The sequence below is a fragment of the Daldinia childiae genome (genome assembly GCF_008694065.1).
Source record: "Daldinia childiae strain JS-1345 chromosome Unknown Scaffold3, whole genome shotgun sequence".
In the NCBI taxonomy this organism is placed as follows: Eukaryota; Fungi; Ascomycota; class Sordariomycetes; order Xylariales; family Hypoxylaceae; genus Daldinia; species Daldinia childiae.
In genome coordinates this window covers 4,969,283-4,991,921 of record NW_022984644.1, presented here as the reverse complement: position 1 = coordinate 4,991,921, position 22,639 = coordinate 4,969,283, and the positions used below count along the sequence as shown (strand labels likewise).

The 22,639-nt window shown below is 46.7% G+C and overlaps 6 protein-coding genes across 6 annotated transcripts; 3 read left to right on the top strand and 3 right to left on the bottom strand.

Annotated features, from left to right (window-relative positions):
• Window positions 1–338: 338 nt before the first annotated feature.
• GL218_04075 (uncharacterized protein) lies at window positions 339–1,834 on the bottom strand (the record flags this gene model as incomplete). The annotated part of the gene is made up of 2 exons (XM_033580656.1): window positions 339–1,511; window positions 1,586–1,834. The coding sequence occupies 2 exons, from the start codon at window positions 1,832–1,834 to the stop codon at window positions 339–341; spliced, it is 1,422 nt and encodes a 473-aa protein (XP_033437613.1).
• A 623-nt stretch (window positions 1,835–2,457) lies between these two features.
• On the top strand, window positions 2,458–2,974 carry GL218_04074 (V-type proton ATPase subunit F; the record flags this gene model as incomplete). Its single annotated transcript, XM_033580655.1, has 3 exons — window positions 2,458–2,514; window positions 2,576–2,611; window positions 2,696–2,974. The coding sequence occupies 3 exons, from the start codon at window positions 2,458–2,460 to the stop codon at window positions 2,972–2,974; spliced, it is 372 nt and encodes a 123-aa protein (XP_033437614.1).
• Window positions 2,975–3,402: 428 nt separating this feature from the next.
• Window positions 3,403–4,081, bottom strand: GL218_04073 (Phosphatidylglycerol/phosphatidylinositol transfer protein; the record flags this gene model as incomplete). The annotated part of the gene is made up of 3 exons (XM_033580654.1): window positions 3,403–3,522; window positions 3,581–3,797; window positions 3,879–4,081. 3 exons carry the CDS (start codon window positions 4,079–4,081, stop codon window positions 3,403–3,405), a joined length of 540 nt encoding a protein of 179 aa, XP_033437628.1.
• Window positions 4,082–4,850: 769 nt separating this feature from the next.
• GL218_04072 (uncharacterized protein) lies at window positions 4,851–7,688 on the bottom strand (the record flags this gene model as incomplete). Its single annotated transcript, XM_033580653.1, has 5 exons — window positions 4,851–5,647; window positions 5,701–6,099; window positions 6,155–7,389; window positions 7,461–7,587; window positions 7,649–7,688. 5 exons carry the CDS (start codon window positions 7,686–7,688, stop codon window positions 4,851–4,853), a joined length of 2,598 nt encoding a protein of 865 aa, XP_033436763.1.
• Window positions 7,689–10,319: 2,631 nt separating this feature from the next.
• On the top strand, window positions 10,320–12,032 carry GL218_04071 (uncharacterized protein; the record flags this gene model as incomplete). The annotated part of the gene is made up of 1 exon (XM_033580652.1): window positions 10,320–12,032. One exon carries the CDS (start codon window positions 10,320–10,322, stop codon window positions 12,030–12,032), a length of 1,713 nt encoding a protein of 570 aa, XP_033437624.1.
• Window positions 12,033–13,055: 1,023 nt separating this feature from the next.
• GL218_04070 (uncharacterized protein) lies at window positions 13,056–16,331 on the top strand (the record flags this gene model as incomplete). The annotated part of the gene is made up of 2 exons (XM_033580651.1): window positions 13,056–15,171; window positions 15,235–16,331. The coding sequence occupies 2 exons, from the start codon at window positions 13,056–13,058 to the stop codon at window positions 16,329–16,331; spliced, it is 3,213 nt and encodes a 1,070-aa protein (XP_033437627.1).
• Between the last annotated feature and the right edge of the window lie 6,308 nt (window positions 16,332–22,639).

Sequence of the window (22,639 nt, the reverse complement as noted above, 5' to 3'; positions counted from 1 at the left end):
GTGCGGCTTAGGTTTAACGGATAAGGGATATCGGCACTCGTCCGAGGTCAATAGTATAGAAAGCACAAGCATTTAGGCTCTAATCCCAACTTAAAGGGGGACACAATCAACTGAAGAAAGTTAATCAGAAAAGGGGGTTACGTCAACGGCCATTACAATAGTGCTGCCGCTATTTTATTCAGTTCTCTGTAGATGCAGCTCGTATTCGTACAAATGCTGGTGAATGTAGAAAAAGTCCTTAATGTAAGCAGTGTAATACAGTAGACGCCTATCCCATACTCCCCTAACCTGCCCCTAATGTTGATGCATAACCCTCAAATATCACAGACCTTCTTCTTCTATCGCCACATGGAGGGATATCTCTCGTATGATGGTTGAGCTCGTCCCCAAGTACCCGGTTGAGAGTTCGTAGCCCCAGTGCTTTTCCTAATACTCTTCATAGGACTGACGCTACGATCTCTTGCCGATTGGTATTGCTCGAGTTGAGCCATCTCGCTGTTATTACGCGGTGATCTAAACTGAAGCTCGCCTAAACTAGGGGCCTTCTTCAGGGGTGATTGTGGGTGGGTATATACGCCCATATATCCTCCATCGCCTCCGTGGTTACCGGTGTTGGTAGAAGAGGAAAGAGCAGAGGTGTAGTTCGTAGAAGTTCCTAATTGGGATGAATTTGGGTTAAATGATGTAGAGAGACCCGATGTGCCTCTCCGATGAGGAGGCTTGGCAGCAGCTAAAGGAGTGCGACCTCTAATATCACTTCCTAGACTGTCGGTATATCTCTTTGATACAGGAGGGGTGAATAGTCCGGAACTACTATTGGAAAAGCCACTGCTACGATCTGGATCAATATGCTTGACATAGTTGGGGTTCGGTCGCGTTCGGAAGCCTCGTCGAAGCTGAACAGTAGGCATGCCAACTTGTATATCCTCATCGAGATCGTCACCATCGTCATTCTGCGATATTTGCGTTGCTGCATCCCTGACCGTGGGATATAGATTGGGATGGACAAATTTGGTATCGTACTCGTGCATAACTTGTTTTTGGATGATAGCCGTGTCCTTGTTTTGCTGAGTAAATCTGTTCTGAAATAGGAGTAGCTGCCCTGATAGGATGAGTTGCAATACGATGCAATTCAAAACGGTAATGCTTGGCCTCGTATCCAAAGGGGCCAGTGGTAGAAACATCGTGTAGACCAAAACGTGGCCAGGACTAAATAAGCAGAATATTTGCAGACAAATCGGCAGCGGGTCCCAAACCGACACCTCCCACACGTCTCGGTTTCGATCGGGATGCGCTCGCGACTCGGCACTCTCTGAGCCCATCATACCCGTCAAGAATCGTAAAGGCGATGATGATACGGGGGAGGACTGGACGCGAACGCGATGCGCTGAAGGGGTTTCAGGCTCCTTCTCCACATCCGCTTCGAATAGTCGGTAGTGACGGGATCGATACATGGTGTAGGTCGCATTAACGGCCGAGAAGCCAGCCAATGACCAGATCATAGTGCCGACCTACGATGCAGCCATGAAAAACGTGGTTAGTAATCAAATCCAGCTCGAAGCTACTAATGGATCTAAGAACTTACAAAGAAGGTAAACCAACCAGACACTGAACCATCTTCGAATACAGGATCTACAGCGTGAGAACCACCACTATTGGCCCTGGCGAGCAGGAAAGCGAAGTTCATAGCCACGCCCATCTGAGTGCCGACAAGCTTGGAGTTCCAGTCGCGCGTCTCGATTTCTTCGGATAGCCACAGGAGGAAATCCATAGGGTTCAGCATCGCCTTGACACGCTCGGCGAGCGGTCTCCGACGCACTAGTCGCGGCGGCATCGTGTTCTGTAGTCGACTTGGAAAAAAGGGGAATAACAGCAGAATACCTCCGAAGCTCGCATGTGTGGTTTAGTTGAAGTTGTAATAATAAGCAGCGACTAAGAGGTGATTTGTCTTTGAGCCTTTGTTGCTTGGTTGTTTCGCCTTTAGACAGGGTAATTCTTGTTGACCTGAAAGAAAACACGGCAATGGAACGTCGCGAAAGTAGATGGAAATTTTGCGAAGACGCGGATCCATTAATCGAAATCTGCTAGGGTAAGGTGCTGCATGTGCAACGTGCAAGCTTACCTCCAAGCTTACCTCATAGTTACCTGCTAGGCACATATAAAATAGCGGCTGCCAACTGGCTGGATTAGGCGGATACGTGCCTAGAAGTACCTAAGTAATGGCGGGGTAGGGGGCCACTTGGGACTGTGTTGCAGCCGTAACTTAGGCGGTAAGAGCTCTCTTTTAGCGGTCATCAATGTTCTACCTAACTTTCCAAGGTCGCAATTGTGCCTTATTGCCTGTACATCATATTCTCTTAAGATCATTAGTCTACCTAACCTATCCCTATTGACCAAAGCGCCTACGATTTCGACTGGATCACGTCCTCGCTGCCTAACTCTAATTGACTCGTAACAATGGCGTCTCATGCGGACTACAAGGACAGACAGTTCTTAGCTGTAATTGGAGACGAGGTGTGCACAGTCCTCGCATAGGTTCAAAGATATCCAGAATACTAATTATGGGAATGACTAGGACTCAGTCACAGGCTTGCTATTAGCAGGAATAGGTGTAAGCTTTTTATCTCTACTCCCTGTTTAGTCAATATACCTTTAATTTGCTCCAAGTCGAGTATTTGTTGACAAATATTATTAGCATGTCACGAACCCTCCGGACTCCCAGAAGAACTTCCTAGTTGTCGACAACAAGACAGAGACATCAGCTATCGAAGCTGCCTTTGAGTCATTTACGACAGAGCGTAAAGACATCGGTATCGTATTGATTAACCAGCATATCGCCGACAAGATCAGATATCGAATTGATACCTACACATCTGCCTTTCCTACCATACTCGAAATCCCCAGCAAAGAACATCCGTATGACCCTGAGAAGGACAGCGTGCTAAGAAGGGTGCGACGTCTCTTTGGAGAGTAAATATATTTCGAAGGGGGCTCAACATACACTGTTCATACGTCGGACAAGGGCGGGATTGTATTATAGCTGTCATTGTGAAGCATGATAGGTTTACGATATCCAAGTAGCAGAGGTCTAGGACCATGATTCAAGGACTCAAATATTCCCTCACAGGGGTATCATTGCATATGCGCGAACTAATGCTAAAACCATCTGATTACGTGCCGTTACCATGCGGTATCAAAGAAACGTTGAAACAAATTTGCGGGAACAAAATCAAACTGCGGTGTCTTCGAGTCCATAAAAATCCAGACGTAGGAAAAATTATGCCCTTGCGTCCATCAAAAGAGTGCCATGTAATTCGTGGTCATCCATCCCATTGTAGATCGGACCTGCTTTCAAATGATAATACGGTAATACCAGCTCCATGTCGGTAGTTAAGGAGCCATTTAAAGGTCACCATCACCCATGGTATCCTGCTTGCTGCCGCCAAACTTCACCGTAGCCTGAAGACAGGTGATGGGCTTGCCTTCAGCGGTGGCGACATCGGCGAATACGTTGTATGTTCCCTATAACCTTTGTTAATACCGATATCCAATTCATTCGTTTCACGTGGATTAAACGTACCGGAGGAACCTCCTTGGGAATATCAACAGACTTGGTGATAGACAGAACACCCTTCTCGATGGGGCACTCGAGATCAACATTCCCAATTTGTTCGCACAGATCGGCCCTAGTGGCAAGGAGGCGGATCAAACCGTACTTGACGACAATGTCGACGTAGGCACCTTTCTCGATACGCTCGAATACGGTTCCCGTGGCGCGGATAACCAGCTCAGCACCACTATACATATTATTTATCAGTTAGCAAAGAGATCTTTATCCAACACAGCATCTTCGCGATCATCAAACTAGACAAACGTACGACTCTGGAGGATTCGGTAGCAAATCGACGCTCTCAATCTTGATAATATCATTGCTGTGGTCCGAATCGCAGAACTCGAGCGGAGAGTCACCCGGGACCTTCTGTACGTCCTTGATGACGACTTCTTTAGATCCGCCAAACCAGCCTCCAGCCGAAGCCAGGCTAGCGGACATGGCAGCCACGCAGGCGGTAGAGAATCTCATTGTGAATTGGGGATGATAAAACTCTTGGATTAATGACAAGACTTGCTTGAGATGAGTAAAGCGAAGAGAGTTTTTATTCTATGATTTCGGGTTGCACTTTGTAGATAACTAACTGCTCAACAGAAAGTGGGTGAAGGTATGGAAGAGACAAACAGTGGATTGCGATAAAGCTAAGAAGGCTAAGGAGGTCTATGCTACATGTTACGCAAGGTTGGGGTGGGCACGTCATGAGACGACCATGTGACGCTTTGATTGGTTGAATTGCCCCAGCCTTGGCTCTTTTCAGCAGCTAATTGAAATATTGGCTTATGTAATGTACATGCCTGAGCTTCAAGGTTGTTTAGATGTACCTATTACACGACTTAGTGTACTTTTTCTTTTTGCCCGACATTTCTTTAATTCTATAGCAGGTAGACAACGAATTTATCACAACAAAGCATCGTTATATTTGAATGCCATCATCTTCATTATTATAATCAGTAATTGACCTGACACTCGGGAAACTTTATCGGAAGGGTATAATAGACATTGAAGTACTCCTGTAAGCGATATCCTTGATCGTTATCGACTTCAACAATAACGATCGATCACAACCTAAAACAAAATTCATCTTAATCCTAGTGATCCAAACTTGATATCGTAACCCAAAACAAAAGACAAATTCGGAATAACCACGGAGAAAACAATAGAAGAGCCAAATCTCCATTATAGTGATTCTTCAGTGAGCCTGGTGTGCTATACCACGAGGCTTAAACCTCAAGCATTTGGTTTAGTAATAGATCTTTTCTTCCCAAACAGGTGGTCGCACGGTCTCCGTATCCCATTCTAGTTTGTTCTTGTCGCTTAGTATACATCCTTCATCTGTGATTGGGATCACCTTGCTAGTATCCCGGATCTCTTGCTTCGAGATGCCCATTGAGTCCTCGGGGATCCAAAGTAGTGGAGTTGCACTGCTGACCGAAGGTGGGAAGTAGGCGTCACGTTCAACCTCGTCTGTATATAGGTTGTTCATGTCTACCTGGTCGTGAGGCACAAGCTTGCGCATTGTTTCATAATCACAATACTGCCACGGCTTCAGGAACTTGGATAAGAACCCTGGCTTCTTCCCCGCAACGGCAGTATCATCAGAGGATATCTTCTTGGCATCCGAGATACCGTCCTTTTCGCCGTCCTGGGCAGTAGAATAGCTAGCGTGTCGAGTAGAACTCTCTACATGCAGAGACTTTGATTCCTCTTCAACCCCAAGAGTCCGAGGGAGATTGTAAAGTAGAGGGTCGATGGCGCTGTTGATAGTTACGTGGAATAGAATAGTGAAAATGAGGAATGCCACCATGAGAATCAAGGGACCGATGGCCACTGAGGTAGCAAAAATTCCGATCATACACAACTCAGCAATATAGATGCCAGAGAAGAGCTGCTTCAATGCTCGAGGATATATTAAGCCCCGAGTGTCGACGCTGGTGTCCGTAACAAAGAAAACATTGTAACGCCATGCGAGGTAGAATAGTGAGAGACCGACGGTAGCAAAACCAAGCACCAGTGGGGCGATAGCAGCGTACGTAATACCTAGTATTATTAGTTATATGAATTTCAAAGGATAGGTCCGTTGAAGAACTTACTAATCACAGCGATATTGGTATATACCGGCAAGACGCTACCCCAAGATATGGCGCTGAGGTTTGCCCATTTGTTATAGAGAGCACGTGGCGTTCCTGCTAGGAATTTATACATGATCGTGAAAATTACGAACCCGGCAACCTGAGAGAGTACGCTTGCAGCGACACCTAGACCCTGTACGATGAAGTACGAAATGTAAAAATTGGAGGCTTTGGGAAGGTTCTCCGCTAGAACGCTTGTAATTGAACCAGGGTTTTGGGATATTTGTGATGCGACAGCTGTTGCTGATGACGCGATTGTTACTACCAAGAAACCTTGAATAAGCTGGAAAAAGAAGTACGCATTCTGAGTGAATAACTCGACTCGCGATAAGGAAGGCTCTCCTGAAAGCTTGGCACATACTATATCTAAGTGTTAGACATGTAAGATAACATACAATAGAGGATTCAAACTTACATCTCATGATTACAGGTACAAGTGACATGAGAATAGATAAGGCGACACTGGGCAGTAGCCCCTGAATGAATCCCAGAACAACATCAGGGATCGACAGGAGCCATTTAAGGAAGAAAACCTGGTTAGCAAGATATGTGATATTCGAAATGGCACCGACTACGGCAACCGGAATCGCCCAGAAGATGATGAGTGCAGTGATGAAGCCAAGTACTGCGAATCTTCGGACAATCCTCTGCCACCATGAAACCTTAAGTGCACTCCAGACAATTTCGCCAGGCGTGATACCGATATATTTGGGCGTCATCTGCAAGGCCTGGTGATGTGACAAAATTTGGAAGGCTGATTCGGCGTCTGCCTGGCGGTAGAACTCGACGAAGACACTGGGTATCTTTTTGCATTTTCCAGTACGGTATTCTCCCTGCGCAGCCTCAACAGTAGGGATGATGCGTCCCAGCTCAGTCCGGCACCAGTTAATAGTGTCGACCTTCTTGCCTACGAGACCAAGGAGTCCAAGTCGGTGGGTGGGCCGTTTCTTCTCGGGAACCCAGCGGGCAGCTAAGCTACCCGACTCCGCGTCCAGAGGTGCTTCGACTCTCTCGTTGTTAGAACCACCCTTTTTAGCCGACTTGATGCGTTGGGCATTGGCAAGCTTTATCAGCTTTACCTCCGCCTTCTCCAGTTTCATAGCGACCTTGTCGCGTTCCTTAACAAGATCGTCCAGCTTCTCCGTATCGCCCGTGATCCACACATGTTTGACTGAGTCACCGAAGATTTTGCGTAATCTAGCCTCATCCAGATATCTGTCGGGGACAGAAACAAAGAGTACAGTTCGCGATGAGATGCGGTTGGCATAGAAAGGCGAAAGCAAAAATGCCTGTCGCAAGTTGACGTAGAATATGGATTCGCGTAGGATCATGTACATGACAAACCCATAAAAGATCCAGGCCATAAAGGTGTGAGCATAGTAGCGGCTCGACTGCGTGTCCTTGTCAACGCGAGCGTAAGAGAGCATATCTACCTGCAAAGCCTTCTCGTTGCTTCCGGTAGCGTTCACAGGGAAGAGCACCGGCCATAGTATACAGCATCCCGCGAAGCAGATGGTGACCAGAATGCGCAAGAATCGGAGAAAGAGATAAGCATCTAAGGATTGATGCTGTAGTGCATGGATATCAGGAATCTTCCAAAATTCGCCAATCCAATTAAACCACCCATTGGAGAGAGCTGGTGATCGTTCGCTAAATTATAAAGAGTGAGCATGTAAAATCATTCATGGAACAGACGATTGGCTATGAAGCTCCTAACTTACCTCGTACGAAGACTTCCTAGATAGGTTCGAGGAGCATAGAATCGCCTCTGGCTCTTTCGCAGAATCAGGAAGATGGTGAAATAGACGCCGGCAGTCAAAGCAACAGGCCCGAGAGTGAGATAAAGAGCTATTCAAAACACATTAGCAATTTTCATTTAGCATTGATAGCTTTTGTGTTGATATCTTACAGGCAGCCGACGCCGGCGGAGTGTCACCCGGGTCGCTCATCCTTTTTGTTGATGATGCCTCTGCTCAATGGGAGACGTGGTAATTATAAGATGTCGAGGAGATGGATGTTAATTGAGCCTCGAGTAGTATTAGAAGAGAATTCAAAATTGCAGTAATCCAATTCCAATCGACCACGCCGAGTGTATTTTTTTCAACAGCTACGGGCGGTGTATAGAGAAGGAGAACAACAAAGGCAGATTACAGAAGACGTAGGAGGCTAGGTACGTGTAACTCGAACTAAAGAGGAAACTATCGGCCCCAGCAAATCGTTAGCGATCGTCGTTTCGTAGATCTGGGATATATATCGTGAATATCACTCCCTATCAAAGGAAAAGCGATATAGTACACAAAAAGAAAAAGAGTGTGTGTGAATTGGTGAATGCATGCTATGGTCTGTACGCCCGGTATTTGATATGAGGGCGAGCCTCAACTACCAAAAAAGTCTAGACCTTGTGTGAGAGTTACTAGAAAATTTCAGGATTTAGAGACAATCCTTGCCGCCAGATCTTCACAAGCTTGGACGGGGAACTGGGATGGCAGGATGATAGGATAGGTGTTTTTACAAGGGTGGAGAAGTTATGACGGCAGGATGGTGATTCTCGAGGACCCCTTGTCGAGCTGATCCATGGTTCATTCAACCTTGGAACCTTCCAATTTCCTTTTTAGATCCACTTACTTTTGGGTAAAATGTTAAGTAATCGCGACCATTTACATCTACGGGATCCTCCCGATAAACTTTGGGCAGTTGATTAATGTTTGAGAAATCGGTTTCAAATATATAAAGAGTTCTATAGATAGCGAAAGGAGTATACAAAACAAAAATAAAAATTGCACGATACCTTCAGGAGGTTCCAACGAAGATGGGTATACCCTTATCTTTTTAGAACACAATTCATATGTTGCTTGCTTTATTGCTCTGTCACAATGTTGCAATATCGCAAGTTTTAGGATTGGCGCTTCGTATAGTGCAGGCCAACAGGACAGAAGCAGGTTTGAAGCAAGACGAAAACAGCAAAACACGACGCTCCAACTTCCAAGACCTCACTTAGGTAGGTAGGTACGTTAGGTACATGTAGGTGGGAGGTGGGAGGTGGGTTAAATTAGAGCAAAACTTTATCGTCTCGGCTGCTTCTGTTTATTATTTTATTAGTTCGCTCAATTCATCAATGACATCAGACTATCGATATATTAAACTCAGACTATTACAGGTCCGCTATCAACTAATGAACAAGGCGGCTAAGCAGCTAGCCATCACTCACGTGCCATTCCATTCCAAGCAAAAATATCTGACGATATATGGGGCCACACAAACCCGCTTGCGTTAGGTACCTAATGTACTAATGTACTATCATAATAGGATAGCGTACGAGCTAAAGACGCTAGAATTCAACGCCAGGCCTCCGACGGACGTCGTCGTTGTTGTTGTGGTTGTAATAGGTATTTTCTTGTCTCAACCCAAAATATGTGACGGTACTTCGTACTACAACTAAATTCTAGCTCAAGCCACCGAGAATGAGGAGAATTGTGTACGACATTATCATGTCAAGTTGCACGACTCATGCAATAGATTAGTTCAGCTCTTCTCTATATACCCCAATCGGGTATACTTGCACAGCAAAGCGATATTTGGGATGTAGAGACGGGAATTGCAACTAATTGCGAGATGGCGCACGCAGTTAAGTCCTTCTATCAAACCAAGCGAACTCAATTTTCACGCCGTCGTGCAGAACCGCATTGGAGTCGGAAAGGCATGAGTAGCTGGTTGTCTCTAGTCACGATGGGGGGTTTTTTTTTCCTTTTTCACATTAAGGATTGCGCTTAATCAAGCTGGATAGTACCTAAATTACATATCGTTGAGGTGCGGCGCTGGCCCTGTTCCGGATGTAGGAAGACCTAAAAGTATCTTGTATATTTAGGTTTCTGCAACAGGTCTGTCTCATTCCAACGCGATACTGACTTCGACTTCTAGAAACACGGTGAGTATTGGAAACGTCTATTGTGGTCAAGGAGTGAGATCGCCATGTCTTGTATGGCGAAGATATAGTTTCAACGCACACCGGGTCTGGGACTCATTCATTCCATACGTGTGTCCACTTTCCCAGAGGCAGCCGAATCCGGATAAAGAAGTCGGTACCTAGAGCTTCTTCATGCTGTGTCTATTAGGTCTTCGTGAAACTGCAAGTAACCAATAACCTCTTTTCCTCGAAATACGTAACATTCAGCGAGATAGGTAGATATATTCGCTAACCCTAGAGTTTTTCTCAGTCTTTTCGTCAGAATAGATAGGTACATGTATCTATAGACGTTTTTATTATACGTCCCGAAGCAAATGCTCCAAATATGCTTATTACAGGCATCTGTCATGCCGTTTTCATTGTTCGCCGAATTTTTATGACACTAAAATGGCACTGGAATGTTGTACAGCTCAATGGATTGTTTTGCTATTCCGGCGTCAAAAGATATTTCTTTCACTCTTTTAATGATTCATCAAGAATGGTTCCCATACTAACCTGTTCTTTCTTCCTATCTACTCTCGCTTTCCTTCCTAAGAAATATCTATCCTGCTCCTAGAAGGAGTGTTGTCACTTTACTCATACTAGCTAAGACGTGCCGGGTGAGATTGCTTTCAAGATGGCCGACGGACAAATGCAAGATGTGTACGATGGCATGGATGGCTACATTGGGGCCACTCACTGGTCAAAGCCATATTATTCTAACCACTACCATGAAAACCCTTCGTCGAATCCCAAAATGCTCGACCATGTCAATTGCAGTTACTTGTCTACCCCTGGCCGGCCGCCAACTCTAGAAGCTCTAAAGCAGCACGCCCAGTCTCTAACTTACTTGATATCGACCATTGCACCGAGTACTATAGGAGCTGAAGTCGACAACGAAAATCTTCCCCAGCAAGATGAACAGGGACAGAAGATACACCGGGACACATTTCCAAGACACCAAGCTTATGACTGGTTGAACAACTTGCAGGTTCCGTATGATAACATCGACAAGGCCCACCGAATGCCACTGAATAGTTTAGTCAACTTGGTGAAGCGGAATAGCGATGAGGAAGGCGTGATATTCCATTGCCCACTAACCGAGACTAACCTTGAAATGGTCGAAGATGATTTTACCCATATAGTCCGTCCCTTTCAAACTCACATGACATTACTCATGCACGCCAACGAGTGTCTCGAGAGGCTCGACCACGAGTACTCGGCCATGGGTGGAATACTCGGAATCATTCCTACTGATAAAGACGAAGTAACCGACCACCCAGAGTTAGAGGACGTAAAATCAACCTTGGTTGGGCAGTGGCTCTTACACACACAACAACTTATGTGCCGCATGCATGAACTTGAGATCGCTTACGCCAATGCAATGGATCTTCTTGCGAGCGAGGCTATCGTTCCGGCGCAACACTTGAGCGTACAAGGCCCAGACGGACGGTCTGGCAGAGAAATCGTGTTCCCGCAAGATCGCTGGATATTGGCCAACGCCGGAGAGGATGTTTTTACTTTTATCCATCAGTTGCTCGACAAGAGCGAAGCAAAGGGCGCTTCACGAGATCGCCAGTGGTCTCATCGGAACGTGGTTGGAGAAGCATTACGGGATCGAAACAACAATGGAGAGGACTACCTCCGGGGTATCGCCCACGTCAACCTCGAGACTAGATTTTACAGATTAAGAGGTAGCGGCCACGGTCCTATATTCGTCCTCCCGGCTTTTTCGGACCGCCCCAACACGTCGTACACTAAAGAGATAGAAAATCGTCCGACGGTAGTTACGATCCCAGCGCCAACTAACCCAGACCGGACGTCGGCCTGGGATAGGAGGCATAGGGACATGGAAAAGAAGATCAAAGAGCTAGGGATTGAGGTCACCCGTCTAACTATTAACAAAGCCGATCTCGAAAGCGCCACTAAGATACAAGAAGAGGAACTAGGGAGGCTAAACCATCTCAACAGGATCTACGAAGAGGCTCAAGGCGAGGACTCGGTTAAGACGTCGGAGAGGATAGCAGCGATCGAGACAGAAAGAGACGCTCTCCGAGCTAAGTTTGAAGAGGGCGCCGCAGAACGCAATAATCTGAGGGCAGAGTTAGCCACGTACAAACGGGAACGACAACGGGCGCAGGTCAAAGTTCCCGCAGGAGCCACCGAGACCGAGGACGGCTATCTTATAGCCCACTCTCTGCTCGAGCAGTACGAAGAACGCACAGCAGTGATGGGTAACGCGAAGGCAGGTGTCGAACGGGTCAGAAGTGTATTGGAGCAGCTTGCTCAGGAGGGCAAGATAAGCCGGGAAGAGTTTGGCTGGATGGAGCAGATTGCCGACTGCAATTGATCCGAACCAATTCTACAGGGAAAGAGGGAGGTGGGTTGGATTGCGAGCATTTAGTCACGACATTTCCGGTTGTTAGGTAGTCTAAGATGGATTTGGGGTTGGGGCACATTATTTCTCGGTTTAGAGGAGGGATAAATGGATTTTATTCTATTCTCTCTCCACTAATAAGAGGTACCTAATGTATGTAGTATATGTAGGAGATACTTGAGTATGGATTTGACCAATAATTTTATTGTAGTGACACCGCCGCGTATGTATGTATTGGTACGGTATTGAATTGCGAATTACGCGTTGTGCTGATCTCACGAGAGTCAATCTTCATCAAGTGATGGCTGAGACTTCTCGGAAGTTCCCGTTATATTGTTTCTTTTTTAGGGATGTTGCCCTGACAACCGACTTTCAACCCCTCCAAACAAGAACTTCCCGGTGCTATCCTGATATGTGCAGTTGGCCAAGAAGGTCGGAAAGAAAAGAAAAGAAAAAAAAATTAAAGTAATAGGAAAACCTGCTATAGACCAATATCGATCTTGTGTAACTACATATTATTTGATTTGTTCGAGATATCCCTCTCATCTTTTGTGACCACGACTCCGTCTTCCGTCAATCTGTTCTATATTGTTTGGCCCCCAAACAACGCCAGTACTTTGTTTGTATGACAAGCTTACAAGGTGTGCGGTGCCAATAGATCCCCCCGCCATAATCCATAACCTGGGGCATCTGTCTTGTACGCCAGGCCAAATAACAAGACCCTACCTTGCTCCGTGCTCTTCACCTAACCCTGCTGCTTGAAACAACTCATAACTCATCCCCGCCTAGCTGTCTTGATCGTGAAACCTAGTCTCTCACCTATAGGTCATGAATTGAGAATCGGGCTTGTGGGGTTCGCGTTATAGTCGTCGACTTACATCTTTTCGATTTGCTACTCGCGGGTTTCTGGATGCGATTGGGTCAAGCCAGGTAGACGATGCTTCCCACAGGGTTGAGCTAGGTAGAGCGATGAATTATTCCTTGGGGACGACGTCGATGTTTGCTAGCGATACATTAAAAGTGTCGCGGGTGACGGCAGGTATCCGGTATCTGATACTCGTTACGGCCTGGGCGCGGTTCACGACACTTGGTGTAGCTCAGACATTACCGTATATCCCCACGAGTATCTTCATTCCAGAGTCGAAACCCGCGCCGGCCCAAGACAATGCGACTATCAATGTGGCATACATATTCTCACCACAAGGAGATTGGGTCAACTTGTTAGCGCTCAACTTTTCCGGAAACCTCCGAGCTTCATCGTTGCCCTTCCAAACCTTGTCGTCAAATGTGCCCTTTCTTGATACGAATAACACGGCGTTTATACCGTCGCTTGCGGACAATGGATCACTCATCGTCTACGCCGGAGATTGTTCATCGCCAGCAAGTTCCGAAATCTGGACCTTCAACCCGTCTCCCAACGACGATGCGTCGTCGTCTTGGATCAAAGCGAGCACTACGCTAGCGACTAAGGCAGATGATGTACAAGTAGGACCAAGCTTCTTGGGCACTGGCTTTAGCTTTTCAAACACTCTGGCCCCTGTGCTATCACAGGCCAGCACTTATGTTTATGGAGGAATGTGTCCCGACGAGACTGCCGATGGAAGTACACCACAAGAAAAGGCCGCCTATTCAAACCAGATGGTTAAGATTGAGCCATCTGCAACTAGTTCGGGGAAATTTGTGGTCGGCCCAGTCTCTAATAATGGCCCTCCAGTGCCCGAGGCTGGATTCACATTCACCGGCTTATCCCCCTCTGTCTCAAATCGATCAGGCATAGTTACCCAGCAAATCAACTATGTACTATTAGGTGGTCATACCGAGAACGCGTTTATCAATATGAGCACTGTCGCAATATGGAGTTTACCGGAGGAAAGTTGGAGTTTCATTTCTAACATTAACATAGGGAGTTCGAGTTCTGCCAACACCGAACTTGCGGTCAAAAGCAACGATATAGACACGATAGACAGTCGATCTGGCCACACAGCAGTACTAAGTGAAGACGGGACTTCTTTAATTATTCTTGGCGGTTGGGTTGGTGACTTAACTCAGGCTGCTACACCACAACTGGCTATTCTCAACATCGGAGCTAGCTACGGCGGGAACGGGGAGTGGCAGTGGTCTATTCCTGATATTCAACCACCAGGGTCAGGATTATATGGACATGGTGCTGCACTGCTGCCTGGAAACATTATGATGGTCTACGGAGGCTATAACATATCATCATCTGAAACCACAACTAAGAGACAAGCTTCTAGTAGTGACAGCATGCCGATGTTCCTCAACCTCACATCAATGAGCTGGTCTAGCGACTATACAAACCCAGAATTCTCTAAGACGGACCTGAGCGGCGACTCGAGTAGTGGTGATAGCGATGTTGGTACACGCTTAGGAATTGGACTGGGCATCGGCCTGGGTTGCGTAGCTATTATCATTGCCATCCTATTATTCCTCTTATACCGTCGCCGGAAACGCCACAGGCGTACGATCCGAGACTCCGCCATCCGCGCGCTCGCCCAGGACACCTCTCGATTCCTACCCCACGACGACGAAATGATGGAGCAAGATCACCCTGGCGGAATGTGGTATGCAGGTGGCTCGGATCCGTATCTGCGGGGGAACCGCTTGCGAGGTTACCAGAGCTTGCAGACAGCCCGTACCAGCTTGGACAACGGTCAACAATCGTGGTACAGCGGCATGTCCCCAGCGCAGGTAGCAAGGAAGCCGCTGTCCCGCCGAAACACGTATGATCCGCCATCAAGTGGGATCCACCCCATTATTGAGGCAGATGAAGACGGCTCACTTCACGATGGTGACATTACAAGTGAGCCCGTTAGCCCTCTGCGGGACATGAATACCGACGGCAGACATGACTCCGACCCGTTCCTCACACCGACGCAAGAAAACCAGATTTCGTTCCCGCCCTCCAACCGTGCCTCGATAACACCCAGCCCCGAAGAGCGCCGCCTCACCACGGACCCGGAAGTCCAGGACTGGATGACTGATGTCGAGGCCATGGACGCATTACTAAACAGTCGCAGCACGGCGCGCATATCAGCAGCTTCCGGACAAATCTCCCCAACGAGACGGGGTCCCGATGACTCGCGAACCGAAAGTAACATTTCGGAGTCCAACCGCAGCAACCTAGGTGTGAGTCGCTCGGACTCTGTGCGCTCAGTCCTCCGTACCGGATTCGGCATTGCAGCCGCCGCCTTAGGGGCTACAAACGAGGAAGGACGTGGAGGGAGCAGTTCGAGCTCGGCGCCTAGTTATAACACCGCCAAGAGTAGTTTCGCAGCGTTGCAGGCCGAGGGACCGGCATTACTTATGGGGAAATCCCGAGACGATGACGAGACGCCGGGAAGCCCGAGTAAGAATAAGCCGCGGCGCAACTGGCTCGGCAGTCTGCGCCGCGTGTTCAACGGCCCCAGTCCATCCGAGACATCCGATAGAGAGAGGCCTATCGACGATAGCTTCGCGGATGCAAACGATTATGATATGCGGCGAAGTGGTCTGAGCGAAATGGCGGCTGGAGGGTTGCTGCGCAGGAAGAGCGGGAGAGGGGATTGGGAGGGCATGGAACAGAGGTATAGCGAGAAAGGTAAAGGCAGGGATACAACAAGTGAGAGTAACCAGAAGCGCACAGCAGCGGAAGAAGACGAGGAGGAGTGGGATATCGAAAAGGCCGTCGAGAGACGGCTCGTGCAAGTCATGTTCACGGTGCCTAGAGAGCCCTTGCGCGTGGTCAACGCCGAGCCCGACGCGGAGAGCGGCAAAGATGTCATGGTTGTGAGCCCCGAGGTAAATCGGGAGCAGGATATAACAGAGAGTCGCGATGCGCCTGTTACGATAGAAGAGCAGGATATTGGTACTCCGCCGCTCCCAAGCTCGAGCGAGGACGATACAAGTCTAGCTGAAGCTAAGGAAGCCGAAGCTAGGGAAGCCGAGAAGCAGATCCTGCGTGAAGTGGGCGAAGAGCTGGAGACCGAGTGGAAGCGCGTCACGAATAGGGGCAGACAACCAAACACCCCGACGCACCGTACGCCCACGTCGTTACGAGAGGAGGGCGTGCGTCTACTGGGCGTGGAGCCGGGCAGCGAGTCCCGGAAGAGGAAGCCATCGCGGTCGCCGGTGGAGGACCCAGACGGCGACGTATTTTCCGCGCAGGTGGTGCGGCTGGAGCGGCCGCGGACAAGGGTCCTAGCTATGGTGGAAAGCCTCGAGAGCCTACATAAAAGCCAGGAGAACAGCCCTGCTGCGTCCCCTACGCGGTGACATGGCACTGTCTAGTGTCTAGCACCTGGTATGAACTGTACGTACCTACGTACAATCTCGGGATCAGGAGTCGGGAACGAATGGAGTTATCGATCGCCAGGGCATGGCGGACCATCGTTTGGCCAAGGCGTTGTTGGATCGCGTTGTTTTTTTTTTTTTTACTGGACTGGGAATGGACGCATCGAATATTCCCCCTGGGTACGGGGACTGGAGGAAAGTAGAGATAGGTCTACGTACATGTATTACGATGTATTGTCGCGAATGGAATTCGTTTATTGAAGAAAATACCCGTTTTAGCTGATCATATTCCAACTATGCTCGCACTGATAGAAAGCTTGGCGTGATTGTGATATCTGCGTATAAGATATGGAAGGGGTGTTCGTGATACGCTGTCTTGTATGTTACGAAGGAATGGTCATACAACTATTTATCTTGTAAGGGGCTGGCTGAGTGCGTTTATATGTAACCGTAAGAAGCGAGTCCCTGTATTTCTACTTCATTTCCTCGTCTCAATAAGTATTATATATGTCTCAGTGACGTGTAATCAATCCAAGGGATGAAGTTGAATAGTATATATTAAATGCCTAGTTTAGGTACCTAAGTTAACCTAGGCTCTGGATCGTAAGGTGGAGGTACCTTACAGCTTACCTAGACGTATTTGTTCTCTAAAAGTTATGGCTTCTAACATGTCGTATCGATGGGTAAATATCTTGCCATACAGGTAGAGAGGCCTCTTGCAGTCTGTATAACACGTGTTACTAGATAGATCAATACATACTAATTCTGACTATGCTTAAAGAACTATTCCATTGACAATCTACATTTCAGACCCGTAAGACAGTTAGTAAGTCTTCCTAAGAGATTTGAGACGAGTGTCTCGACCCCTAATACAGGTACATATTGTACCTGAGGTAGCAATTCAAGATGTATTTTTATGTATCACATTCCTAAAAAAAAAAAAAACCAGCACAATGTCGCTTCATACTATATGAGACGTCGCAGCTGATCACGTTTTACATGAATACCACGCGACTGGAATATATACGCGAATTCGGGGTTCACTATTCGCCGTCGTTCTACAACCGCACTATCGTAGCAAATGGCGAAACGGTGCGCAGCAGAGGTCTGTTTTCGTACGCCTCCGGTAGCCAACATGATCGGTCATGCTTTTTCGGTAATCCAATTATGTCGGAAGACGGGGATTTGAGACCTGCAGTAGGCGAATCTCCGACCGGTCTTCTCTACCGTTACCATTTTCTATGTGGTCATGATAGCTAGGTAACCCGTGTAACTTGGATATGAACACGCCTGTTTCAACTAAGGAGTTCTATGTGCCCTGGAATATTTGTGTATCTAATACTAAAGAATCACAGCGGGTAGCCTCGACTAGCCTAGTAATGATAGAAGGATAGGCAATACTATGCTTGCTTGGAAAGGAGTAACACTCCGCCCAAAACTTCAGTTAGTGGCGGATCTTGTAATCGTGGTATAGGTATACTTGTATAATCTTACGAGATTTCTTGAGATATTTTTCTAAGCCACTATTGCCTTGGCTTTACTGAACTAATATGTCCACAACCGCCACTGGTGCTCAACACTTACGCACAACGTCGACGTTTAGCGAAATTGCTTCTCGGTAGTTTTAGCGCTAATACAGTCTTACAAAAATACGCGACTTAAGCCACTATACACAGTATACCTAACCAAACAGGTACAAGATATACGTATTCGAACGATTTGGTCTGGCCGAATGTAGCAGTAGACCTAGAACGATCGAAGCTAGATAGTCTAGAGAAGGTTTTAGAGACTCTACAGCCTGTCTATCACCTAGAGATTAGGGAGTGAGGGAAAAACACAAACCGTAGGGGTTTATGTCGTCGGAGCATGTCAATGCAGCTAGCCGTGTGGGAGGCATCTTCCTAGAGAGTCTATAACAAAAGCCGACAAATGAAGTAGGTTAATTGTCATTCTCGTGATTTTTGCTCATTAAGATCTTCAGGTGCCTCTCGACTTAAAACGGCGCCGGCGTGGCAGGTTAATATAAATATGCAGAGCCTATGCAGAATAGTTAAGTTTTAGTCCAATGCCTTGATACAATACCTAGGTAGCTAAGCAACACGCATAATCGCGATGACGACGTGTTCGCCTGACAAGGACTCGAAGCCCTAGACATCCGCTTATTATGTAGGAGTTAGAGGGCTGACAATGGTGTAGGATCTATGAAGCATGGCATCGTCGATCGTCATCTCAGGGGGAGAGCTAAGCACTGGCCACGCACATCTGCGGAGGTTCCGAAGAATTGGATAAACCTCGATTAACCAATTATACCCCGTCCGTACCTGTTGATTCTTGAGGCGTCTTACACACTAACAACTTCACTAACTTTTTACTGGTTCAAGTTGTACCCTATTTGAGCTTGAGTCTACGCTAGGGCTAGCCAGGCGCATCGTTTTTAAATTACCTGAAAATAAAAACATGTCCCGATAGGATTTAGCTTTCAAGGTTAGCAAATACACTACACCTTCAGTGGCCTTCCGATGACGTCGGAGAATAAGAATAAACCCCTGACCCGGGACCGACGGGATCTTCTGGAGCCTGAAGACCAATTTTGACACTATTTAGCACCTTATTAGGCCTTAATATCTTATCTTATGATATTCACCCTGCAATAATATACTAGGTACTGAAAACTCTATTCGACCTACGGATGCGGCTGAGGTGTACGGATCCGTATCCGAACATCTATCCCGTTAAGGAATACGGTTACGTTGTAAGTAGATATATCTTACCAAAAGAAGCCATGTCTGAATAGAAGTCAACACTTGGTAAGTTAGCTACAACCCTGCGTCTATAAACCTTTACAATATTATTCAACGGGTTTAACTTCTCAATCTTTTTGTAAAATTATCACCGACCCCGCCTTGGGCAAGGAGACAAAAGAGGTTTTCTGTACTTGGTTACTCGTAATAATATACGAACTTCGGCTTAGGGTTTAGTGGATCTATGATTTCGAAGTAATGATAGATTACCAGTTGACGTTATGTACTAGTTTCACCAAGAGAAGAGAATTTTATAATGAGGTGCTTCCAGGCTTACTTTGTCGTCGAAAGTGGCAACTCCATCTTTTGACGATAAACGGGTAAATAGTAACAAATTGGAGAGGTTGGTATGCTATCGTCTCTTTATACAGAACAGGCTTAGAAGTAGATTGCTTATCTGTATGGAATTAGAAAAACATCGGAGTTCCGATATTAACTATTTCACGTGTACGTATTACTGCCGTTGATAGTACCACCATGCATACGCCGTGCTATTAAGGCCCTCCCGGCCTAAAATCGGGACAAAAGGATGCATCTCGGATTTGCATGCGGAGCAGTGGACAAGTCCATCCTGAACAGGAAGGCCACCTAAGCCGAGATAACTTCAAAGCGTCATAGATTTTCCGCGATGAGACCTAGCTGAGTAAGGAAAGCTTACCTTTACTTAAATGTTTAAATTCCAGGCTTCATTTTGAAGTGCGTGCAGGACACTTACTTTACATTGTCCAAGTTTAAGGCAACTGTTCTCGATTGAAGCCATCGTCGACGGGATTGCGACTGAGTTAATACCCCCGCACTGGGAAGCGCCGTAAAGTAGCTCACTATGCAGTATCATGACGCGAGATGCAGATCTACACCTTAGATTTACTCTTAGACGGCGTATCCCGGTTGAGAGATCTGCAACCCTGGCACCACCTTCAACCGATTTCTGTTCTTTCGATGCCATGTGCACGGCGTAACGAGGTCCACATTCCACATTCCGAGAAGTTTACAACGATACCCGGAGATCAGGAGGGATTCTTATCTAAGTCAGTCATGCGTAAAGTGAGGGACACCTAAGCTAGGTAAGTATTGATTGTGCATTATGCTGCATGAGGTTAAGATATGTAAATGCTCCTAGGTGGTCACGCTTTTATGACCACTTCCTTCTTCACATCAATAGTACTGTGGGGGAGGGGCGATAAGTAAGCAAACCATCTGCAACTGTAGCCTCTTATTTTCGTATCTCTGCCGTAGATTATGCATGGTGATGGGTAGTATCGTTGTCTTTAACTAGGTATGAGCGGTTCAATAACGGCGGCCTGTAAAGGTATTTAAAGTCGACTGGCATAACCAGTGTTTCCATAGATAGATAGAAACAGATAAGCAATGTGGTAGAGAAGGATGAGGAAAAATAATAATAAATTGGTTCACCGTCTCTTGCCGATTGGTGTACTGTATGTATGTATGCGTATGTATATTACACAAGCTTCAAGGCTTGCATTGTTCATAATGCCGCGTAGCCCCAAAAAGCTAAAGGTTCGGCAAACCAATGCGAGATGCAGATGTGATCGGCTATTTACAGCCACCCCGTATTGCTCACTCGAGGGGGGGTTGCAGATATAGTGCGATACACTAAGTCGAGTGATACGAGCAATTGAGCAATCACAAGGGATTCCGGCGTAAATAAAGTACGAGGCGTTCTGGAGACTATCCGACTTGAGATTCGGGCTTCCGATAGTGTGGGGTGATTTACGCAACTTGGAAGTCTCACGAGATGCTTGGGTTTGAAGTGGTTCCTTTGCGACTTTCCGTCAACACCGAGCAGCACGTACACCTCTCTGGTCTGTGAGCAATTCAACCCGCTTTCATGAAGAGCCATGATCTGGATTGGTTTCCGTGCTGGCATCGCACACCACGTAGGCCTCGTACGGTCGCTCAACTCGCTCTTAATGTCCGAATTCCGCTGAAGTGGAAATCATGAAGCGATAGTAAATGTATCGTCTTCGGTAGCTAAGAGGTAGGTTTTGTATGGGTGCTAACGCGAGCATTGTTGAGTCAAACCTACCAAGTAAGGAGTTGGGGGGGTTATCTTATTTCTTATATTGAAAATAAGGAAAAGAAAGTGAGTTTTAATACTGTCTGATTCCAGAACGCCACCATACCTACTGTATTAGGTACATAGGTTCGCTAGATAATCCGTAAGTACCTAAAGGTAGAGATGTGTATGGAACGCGTAGGTACCTACTAAGGTAGGTAGGGAAGTAAGTAAGAGATACCTAATGCGTGGCGTTACCGTTGAACAGGCCCAGTGGAAAACAACCACTGTGCTCATGCATATATACGGCAAGTGGAAGAGATAAATAAAATGAATAAGCCTCCCAGCTCAGCTCATGGTTTGTGCGCGGCCGGGAACAGTAGCATCTCGTATCTAAATCCTCATTCTCAGGGGTCTCAGCTCGAGGAAGTTCCTACATACCTGGATACCTACAAATATATGAGAAATATTGCAATTCAAGACGTGCCGCAAAAATAAGTGAGATTCGAAATGAAACAAGAGGGTCTAGGATAAGCGAGAAGTCCTTTCGGTACCGTACTACTATGTATTGTAAATCCAAGAGGTTAGCAGGATTTGACTGACAATAACTGCAGTCGGTCAGTCAATAGGCGAGCGTTTTTAAAGCCTGTTAATGTTAAGTGACGTTATCAACGTTAGTGACCACCTATTTAGGCCTTAATCCACCTTCCCAGTGTAGTAATTGCGACCAGTAAGTTCGGTGGTTACTTTGCTGTTTGAAACTGCCAACGGATCCAATAAACTAGATCTGCGAGTAACATCACTTGATGTTTGGCTAGCAGAAAGAGTTCGAAGGGCTTAGCTTACATACTTACTGCATAGTAGGCGGGCACCTAGGTAAACTAAAAGGCCGGCCTCGAAGTTGATAGATTTGGCCGAAACATCCGCTAAGCCCGAAGAGGTAGTCGTTTCTGTACTACATACATAATGTATACATTTTAGGTATCCTATTTACACGGTCTATACACGGTCTTCACGTACATGTATCTTGAATTTGAAGCTTCCGTCAAATCTCATTCGCTATTCCCTAAATTCCTCTTCAGAGCCCACCGCGTATTAGTTTCTTCATTCCAAGTTCATCTGTTCCCAACTTTTACTTCCTCCCTCCTCTTCTTTTTGTTTCCCCTGTCAACGATAGATTCGACGCTGTTCTATTTTACTCTGTTTTAACATCATTTCTATTCGAAATCATTCGTTGCTTAAAGTATTGAAGTCTTGAAGTCTAGTACGGCAGCTTCCGATCGCTTCCCTTCGCTCGTTTCACAGGGACCCCCGTTCATTCTTCGTCGTGGCTCACCGTACCCCTGCTCTCGTACTCACATACTCACATACTGCCTAACATACACTCGCTATCTACATTACCTATCCATCGATACATACCACACACACACTCACTTACCTATTCATATCTTATTCATAGGGATTTCCACTCT